The sequence below is a fragment of the Cyrtonyx montezumae genome, unplaced genomic scaffold, assembly GCF_038088225.1.
Source record: "Cyrtonyx montezumae isolate F1298 unplaced genomic scaffold, pur_monq_1.0 scaffold_2, whole genome shotgun sequence".
In the NCBI taxonomy this organism is placed as follows: domain Eukaryota; kingdom Metazoa; phylum Chordata; class Aves; order Galliformes; family Odontophoridae; genus Cyrtonyx; species Cyrtonyx montezumae.
In genome coordinates, this window is record NW_027071936.1 from 62,638,361 (window position 1) to 62,647,521 (window position 9,161).

A 9,161-nucleotide genomic window follows, 5' to 3' on the forward strand; every position below is an offset into this window, starting at 1 on the left:
ATGGAAAAATAGCAGGGATTTTTATTATACTGTTGTGTGGTTTTGTTGTTGTTTTTTTTTTCCTTCTCCCTGTGCTGTACCATCTTATTAGATATCTGGGAAAGTACTTAAGCAACATTCCTCACAGTTTCAAAGGAAGACTCTTTGCAAGACTTTCCTCATGGTTCATTGTAAACTTTTGAACTTTATTTCCTTTGCTGATCAGCAACAGTAGCATTTGTTAACCATGTAGGCATGGCACAAAGCCCTTATTTTTCCTATGGGCATTTTAAAAAGGTGCTAAGGAAAATGATTTTAAATAAATACTGAACATTACTTCTTAATTAGGTCACTGCAGGAAGCATAATCTTTCATAGACAATTCTAATAATTGCAGTGAGTATCTGTAAGTATTAAATATGTAAGTTGTGTTGCAGAGGATATATGGTTTAACAGTAATAATGAGATTTTTATTTGGGGATTTTTTACTCTGAAGACAGCTAAGAAAAATCTCAGAGCTTCCCAAAACCACTCTTTCCAAAGAAACCACAATGTTACAGAGCCCTTTCATCATCCAGCATACGGTACTGTAGAACACAAAAATATACACTGTACTACTTTAAATTAATTCATATTTGCAGGAGACAGCCTGTGTGAGTATGTGCAATTATGAAATGCAACTTTTTTTCCTCTTGACTTTTTTAGCTGCCTCACCCTTTTTATTTGAACACATACATATGGTGTGTGAGAGTGAGCAAGCTCTCTGTAAATGTTTGGAAGGAGCATCTGTCAGACAATAAAACTTGCAAGAAAACATGCTTCTCATTTAGAGTGTATTTGCTAGAGCTATTCCAGTGTTGGAATCAGTTCATTTGTATAGCTTAGAGGCATTAATAAGAACAGAGAACTGTAAAGTCACCAGAAAATCCTAACTGTTAGTAGGAATCCAAGGTATTTTTTAAAAGCATTTCATCTATTCGGCATCACAGTCTTCTGATAGGAACCTGAACCAGTTGACATAGAGGAAATCTCTGACAGTCCGTCCAAAAAGATTGCAAGCAAGAAGATGACATGTTTTCTGCAAACCTGGAAAGTCTAAAGATTACAATAATTGTTGGACCAAAGGGACCCTCTTCAGGCATAAATAGCAAGACTCCTACTGTCTTCTCTTGCAGACCAACTCAGCTGCCAGCAAAAGCAGGTGCTCTCCCCTTACCAGTGCTCCAGAGGAAATATTTAGTGAGTATTCACAGCTCTTTTTACCAATTAATGTATTACTAGTGATTTAGTTGTATTTGTAAAGTTTTCTCAAAAGAAAAAAGCATTTAAATGTAAGGTTTTAAGGCTGTTAGTTTAACAATTGCTGGAGTTCAACAGTCTGATGCAATTATCATATTAATTTAAAAACAAGATTTGCACAGCCTTTGACAGCAAATTTTTTAAAAATATTCTTTTCTAACAACTCTTTAGCTTTAACAGTCTGAAGCAATCTCAGTGTATTTTTTAATGCACCAGTTATGTCAGCAAAGTACTTTATATATATTTTAAATGTATTTGATTTTAAATGTTATGCCATAAAATACTCTTTGTTGGACACAAACTTAAAATAAATCATGTCTTTTGGCAAAGTAACCTGCAATTTAATCTTTAGAAGAATGAATATACCACTAATGTTTTCCACAGACACAGTTGCTACTCTAATTAATTCAAGATGTGACTCTAATAAGATTTTGAAAGAAAATCAGAAACAGATTTTTCTCAGAGGTAGTGCTATGAACAAGGTTAGAATATTTTTATTTTCATTAGAAACACTTGTCCCAGGTACAGTTACAGATCTGTAGCATATAGCCTGGAAATATCAAATCTGAAAATGTTATGTTTCAAGAAGTTTAACAATTTTTGTGCTTGGGATAAGAGTCTTCTTTTTGTTAAAACTTGTGCTTTGTAACGTTTTTATTAGGTAAATCTTGTTCCTTTCTGAGTTTAGAGTGACTAATGTGTCTGCATTTTTTTTTCTCTGTATGTGGAGGGGAATGGAAAACCTGATGTTTGTCTACTGCTCCTGCAAAGTTATCTGGACGTTGCTTGTAACAATTCTAGGCTATGCCAGCAGCTTACCTCTGGGTGATGACTTTATTTGTACAGCAGAGGAACTTGCAAAGTACAGTATAATCTTCACAGGGAAATGGAGTCAGACTGCTTTCCCCAAGCAGTATCCACTTTATAGGCCCCCAGCACAGTGGTCATCAATGCTAGGTAAGTAAAAATGCACAGTTTTAAGACCAGATAAATCTCTCAACCAGCACGATTTTTTTTTTCTTCTTATAAAAAATTTTAATATAACTAATGTAAAAAGAAGGAAAATAGCTGAAGTTATTAAGGATAAAATGCAGAAATCGAAGTATTCACAATGCTTTCAAAAATCTACAACTGTTTTCAATTGACTTCTGTTTTTAATTGGCTACAGCTGAGATAAACAGTGATAAGTCAAATGTTTTAGTGTTCACTCATGCTTATACACAAATTTTTTTAACCTTAGAAATAAAAGAGAGCATCTGAAGAAATATGGACAATCTAAACCAGACTTTTCTGTCATGCAATATATTCACTCAAATAGGTGTTACTCATAGTTCTGACTACAGCATGTGGAAAAAAAATGAATATGCCAGCAATGGTGTACGTGATTTTGCTGAAAAGGGCGAGGCATGGGTACTAATGAAAGAAATAGAAGAAGCTGGAGAGAAAATTCAGAGTGTGCATGGAATCTTCTCTGCTCCTGCCATTTCAACTGGTACAGGACAAACCTCTACTGAATTACAAGTGCATTCAAGACATCCCTTAGTAAGTACATGTACACATTAAGCTAATCTTTAAAGGGTTATTTTTTTTTTTTATGTCACTAACACACACAGTTAAATATTTGAGTTCTCACTGGTAGAAATATGACAATGAAGAAATGTTACTTAAAAAAATGTATGTCAAATTTCAGGGAGCACTGAAGAGGTTCTGTAAAGCAGAAGCATATAGAAACCCATTTGTTTCAAGAGTTAAATTACCATTAAAATAACCAGTATGGAAGCATTTCAAAAAAAGTGATGCAATCTTTCTGGGTTATTTTATTTCATTAGGTTTCATTTGTTGTACGAATTGTTCCAAGTCCCGACTGGTTTGTGGGTATTGACAGCCTGAACCTCTGTGAAGGGGACCACTGGATGGAAGAAATATCAATAGATCTATATCCATATGATGCTGGAACCGACAGTGGCTTCACATTTTCTTCCCCAAATTTTGCCACTATTCCACAAGACACAGTTACAGAGGTAGGTGTACATAAATAAATTAGCACTCCATATCTCTTTATTTTGAGTCCTCCACTTCAAAGCTAACTATCCTTTAACTACACAGGAGATTCTCTCATGAAATTGATTTCGGTATTTGAGAGTACTGATGCCCACACTACCCGGAGTTATTAACAGCCTTTGTTCATTTCCTATGTCATTCTGATTTATTGGGAAAATGTAGATGCAGCATGAAAACTAGCCTACGTTTGAAGTTAATTATGTAGAACATCATAGAATCATACAATGGCTTATGTTGGAAGAGACCTTGAAGGTTATTTCATTCTACAACCATGGAATATGATTATTCCAAGATGGCTTTCAACAATTCTTAAAAAAAAAATGGGGAAATGAGAATGTTTCCCGAAATTTTGGCATGTCTAAACTTGTATTCTAAGAGGATAATGAGGAAATTGTACGTACTGATGTGAGGAGGAGTTTTCACTAGAAAGTGTTGCTGAAACCTGAGTGTGTTACATTTGAGGGAAAGGAGCTAATGGAAAGCAGAACGCATCTTTGTTCCAACTGCAGTGACTCTACTGTCAATCTTTTTTTCTCACTTTTTGCTTTTGTCATTTATGGGTGGTGGGAAACAGAGCATCTTAATTTAAAAGTCTTGAATAGTTGAAGCATTCTGTCCCTATTTTCGTTAAGGTCAGTTCTTCTAGAGCCAAATGCTGTGCTAATGAGCAGTGAGACAAATAACAGAGAAGCTGGAAAACAGTCCATCTGGCCTCCTATACACATATGACATCTGCTACAGCATACCTAATACTATTATTTAATACTCTTGTATTCTGTCTTGTAATAACATCCATGGTTTCTCAACAAACCATTCCAAACTTTACTCTGTTTTCAGTACCTCACCCCCCAATCTTCCATCCAACAGTTGGCAGAATTTGTTGTGCCCACTTCAGAAATATTTTGCACAAAACATCAGGGATTACCAGTAGTAGTTTTGTCAGCTGGAGCTTACAGATTCCTTTTTTTCTTAGTTCTCAAAAGTAATCAACATGGTGCATAAACATGATTTAACAGTCGTTTGTTACTAGAATGACGAGTTTCTTCAAGGTTATCTTTTTATTTCATAGATCACTTGTTCCTCTCCAAGTCACCCAGCAAACTCATTTTATTATCCCAAACTCAAAATTTTGCCACCTATTGCTCAAGTAACGATGTTGAAATTAAAGAAAAACCATCTGGGTTTTCCTATACCTCATCTTAACCAGCCAGCTAAAAGCAATGAAATACTTGACACATTCTCAGGTAAGTGATTGGCACAGTGATATTCTCAATTCTGTTATTTCTGTTCATTAAAAAAAAAAAAAAAAAGTGCAACTCTGTGGTCATATAGATAAAATAGGTGATTAGGTAAAATATTCTCCTATCTGCCTTGCAGTGATATCCAGACACACAAATGTCTAATAAAGCAAGCCAATTGACATAAAGAATCTCTGAAAAAATAATTTCATATTTGAGCCATGGTTCAAAGGCTTGGGTTATACCCACAGTGAGGCATGTTCAAGCCTTAGTACTGCCATAGATCAGTGAATTTTATATGACAAATAAACGATGTTGATTAAAATCAAAATTCCACAGATTCTTTGCAACTTGTAAGTTAATACTTCTGCTTAAGTACTTGTGTGATGATGCAACAAAAGAAGCAGTACATACTCTATGCATTCCTGGATATATTTGTGATGGTAGTATTTGTGATTTTTTGAGACATCTCAAAAATAAAAATATAATTCTCTTTTTTCCTTTCCTTAAAAAAAAAAAACCCTAGCAAATGACCTTGTTTAGGTAGAGTAGCATTGGAATGTCTGACTCAAGACAGTCTGGAGGGTAATAAAAAATAAATTTGCTCCATGCGAAAGATGGTAGTTGGTGTCTATGTAGGTATTCTCTTTATAATCTTCTGGTAACTTTTTATATAGTGTATGATAAATGGTTATGAATGAGGCTGACATCCCAAATATTATTTATGAGACAGCAATGGGCTGAATCTCCAATGTATTTCTCGTGCAAATAGTGTTCCAAGAAGAGTTTCTCCAGAATATGAAGATTAACGCCTCTAGCTTTGTTTTAAAGACACCTTGTGATTGCTAAAATAAAGTTCATTTTCCACATAGTTAACAATGCACAATTTATACATGCATAAGTGCATCTATTTATGAAGTCTGAGTAAATGTTTTTCTATTACTAAAGAAGACAAATTTCAAGTGAGTACTACGACCCTTATTTTCGGTCATACGTCTTTCCCACTACATATGAAAGGAAGATTTGTCCCTCTTTAGCGTATAAATTTAATACAACTTAGGCAAAGTACAGTATTTCAGAAATCATTTTAAATCATCTATCTCTACTTTACAGCATATTAAGCAGTAAATCAGTCTATTCAAAAATATATTCCAGAAGCAAGAGGACAGATTTAATTATCAGAGATCAAACTGTGTTGCTCATTCCTGCTAGAAGCATGAGAATCGATTATTTCAATAGAAATAGTGAGTTCCATTGTAAAACCAGAAATTTATACCATGTCATGTATTCAGTGCAGCATTTAAAGCTGGTCTTGTGCACAGCTATTTTATGCTCAGTTACTGTAATACAAAGATTTGATGCAATTTCCTGTGACCAGCAGTATTTTTATTTAACCTCTGAAGGAATAAGTACCTTTTTGTTTTATGACATATTTTCAATGGAAGTATATGCTATGAAAAGTATATTTGAGTTTCTGATTTCTTTAGTTGTGGTAAATTAAAACTACATTGAAAACACTTTCAGTATTAGGAAGCTTCTAGTTACAGATTAACTTTATTGGCAAAGGGAACAGTAGTATACATACCAAGAAAGAAGATTTTCTGATTAAAAAATGGAACTTTCTTTGCTTCTTAAGCAATAGTGAAGTGAACAAGAGTTAAATGGAATCTGATCTAACTTCAGGAACAATTTATAGCTCCAAAGAAATAGAAATATACATAAATAAACCAGATTAAAGCTTTAATTCCAGTGTTTTTACTGAGCAATTCAATGACAGATAAGTTATAAATTTGGTACTACGTGTTTCTGAATGCAATATTTTTGAATGCAATCACTTAAAATATAGTCTCTTGAGATGGACATGCTACATTTTCAATTCAATAAAAAATCTGCTGCACTACTGATGTAGTATTTCTGACAGTCTCTTGACTGCAGTAATAATAATAATATCCCCGAGTTTAGAAGCTGAAAGCAGATGTTTTTATTTATAAGACAACATATGGATTTCATTAATATCACGTGTGTTTTTGTATAAGAAAGGATGCTACTGGATCATCGTTCCTTAATGCTTTGCCAACTATGTATTTGCCTTCAGCAGAAAATTTTGCAGTTACCTTTTTATTGTTTGTTTTGCAGAAACACCACTGGACTGTGAAGTTTCACAGTGGTCTTCCTGGGGTCTCTGCAGAGGTGCTTGCAGGAAAACAGGGACCAAGATCAGAACTCGTTTTGTACTTCTTCACCCTGCTAATGATGGAATGCCTTGTCCAAGTCTGGAAGAAGAAACAGGATGTGAACCAGATAATTGTGTCTGAAATAAATAAAATATAATAATTTAGATAATTTAAAAGTAAGATAAGTGTAACTAAATCTAAGCTACATGTCATTCAGTGTTCCTTATAATTCAGGTATGCCACACTATTTTGCTGAAGAGATATATTAGACTGGTTTTGAAAGTTGCTGTTTAATATCAAGACTTTGGGGTGTTACATTCTTAAGGTTTAGTACTACAACAGTACTTCATCATTTACAGATCAGAAAACCCAAATAAATCTTTGTTATACACTCTAAGTTCTTGGAGTACCCTCTAGTGGCAGAAAAACAGATATTTGGAAAGATTATGCTTCACGCATGTGAAGCCCATTCAATCAAAAAATCTTATCTAATAGTATTCTTAAATACTGTAATTTGTTGATTTACAACTATTTATACCTAGACAGTAATTTTTTCTCTAAATTATGTATATTGTAATTTATTGGCTATTTTGTTGTCTTTCTAAACATGTTTTACTTGCCTTTCTTCAGAAACTACTTCTATAAACCAGAGTGACCAGATGTTTGCAGTATGGTTAAGACAATAACATGACTGAGTAAACTTGTCTTGAGACTTATGAATATATAAAGATGTCTGTATTTTTTTTTCCTCAAAAGTGAGAACAATATCTAACATGAGGACACTCAGCCAACAAAATAACTAGGAAATAAAAAAGCAGAAGCTTGGATAGTAATAGTAAAACTCTGAACTTAACTTTAAAAAGGTTAACTGAGATTTAAGGCCTGACCACTGGTTGGTGGGTGCCCCTAATAAGGCAAATGTCTGAAAAATAATTGTTAAGACGTTAACAGCGTTGACTTGTAACATAAATCATATAATTTTCTCTATGTATGTGGTAAATGTGCCCGTGTTTCTTTAAATGTGTTTGTTGCTCTTTGTGTCACCCTAAACTTTGCAAAGAGAAAACTTAATGAGGTTTTAATATTAGCTAAGATGGAAGTATGTGCACATCTAACAAAACATGGTATGTCAGAAACTGCTCCAGAGGGCAAGCTTTAATGCTCATATAACTGTTCATTGTAAAATTAATATAACTTGTGTCTCATAAAAAGTTGTGGCAACTGAGTAAGAAAAGAATTTTGAAATTAGTCTGTTCAATAGGAGATTTTTACAGTGGACCCACACAACTTTTACAGCACACTGCAATCCTACAAACACACAGTGAAAGTATTGAACAGGAGACATTGGGTTGCACGGGTTCATTTTGGAATATTTCAACTTCAGGAACAGCCTGTATTCTCTGTGGAGTATAAACATGTAAAGGTTCTCTATATTTTTTTACAGAAGATAAATCTTGCATGGATCCGAAGGGAATTGAAACTTTATCAGGCTAATATAAGTTGGTCCTGCAATGCTGATGAATATACAGTTGTTAGAACTAAAAATAAGAATTTCTACATCTTACGTTCTTCTGTGCACGTTAGTCAAAATTATGTCACTATTTTTTTCTTATACCTGTTTTTTGTCATGGTCCCCTGTGTCCATTCTCTAATAGAAAGAGTGTTAACAAAATATAATTTCCATATTTTGTGTCTAGTTAACGTCTCCTTTTCCATTTTTCTATCTTCTTTGTATATTAATTTTTCCTTATTAAATGCTTTCTGTTTAACTTCTTTACTGCATGGTTAAATAGTTATCTCTAAGAGTCCTGAAGCATACACTTAAATACTCTCTGAGGACAGAAACTAAATTCAAATTGACTCACTGACTGCTTGTAGACTGAACTCCCACTGCAGTAGAATTGCAAGGTGTTCTTAGAAGAATTTTTCTTGAAATTCTCTAAACACTGAAGTTTTGGTTCTTTGCATGTCCAGAAGAAAGTACTTAAGTCCAGCAGAAAATATCTACATCTGTAATTGTCTATGTGAATGGAGGATCTCAATTCTATAGGATATGATGCAGAATCGGAGCAGTCTCAGCATTTACTCAAACTCTTGATGCCAAAAGCTTTCTGGGGAGAAGATAGAATAGAAAAAGAAATGAATATGCAAAAAGATGACACATTTCAGTGAACTCCTGTTAGCAATACCAGGGACAGAGAGTGTTACTGAGGAATATTCTGATGATATAACATATTTTTCATAACATACTTTTATTAAATTGATTAGTGGGGTATGTGATCCCTGTGTGGGATCACTTTGTTACTTGGAGCACAGCTTTAGATTTATCTAAGCAGTTCTGGGACATCAAAGAAACAAAGAGAAGCTCTTCCTTGCTTTTCACTTACGTACAGTGTTACTGATAGCTGGTG

At 34.0% G+C, this 9,161-nt stretch overlaps 1 protein-coding gene across 1 annotated transcript; it reads left to right on the forward strand.

Annotated features, from left to right (window-relative positions):
• Nucleotides 1-1,154: 1,154 nt before the first annotated feature.
• Nucleotides 1,155-8,382, forward strand: SPON2 (spondin 2). The gene is made up of 6 exons (XM_065735885.1): nt 1,155-1,217; nt 2,008-2,234; nt 2,596-2,819; nt 3,107-3,298; nt 4,408-4,582; nt 6,713-8,382. Exons 2-6 carry the CDS (start codon nt 2,012-2,014, stop codon nt 6,889-6,891), a joined length of 993 nt encoding a protein of 330 aa, XP_065591957.1. The 5' UTR covers nt 1,155-1,217; nt 2,008-2,011; the 3' UTR covers nt 6,892-8,382.
• The last annotated feature ends 779 nt before the right edge of the window (nt 8,383-9,161 follow it).

Coding starts and splice junctions, on each gene's coding strand:
- SPON2 (XM_065735885.1), top strand. CDS start 2,012: ATGGAAAACCTGATGTTTGTCTACTGCTCCTGCAAAGTTATCTGGACG. Junction 2,820..3,106: donor TGCATTCAAGACATCCCTTA/GTAAGTACATGT, acceptor TTATTTCATTAG/GTTTCATTTGTTGTACGAAT. Junction 3,299..4,407: donor CACAAGACACAGTTACAGAG/GTAGGTGTACAT, acceptor TTTATTTCATAG/ATCACTTGTTCCTCTCCAAG.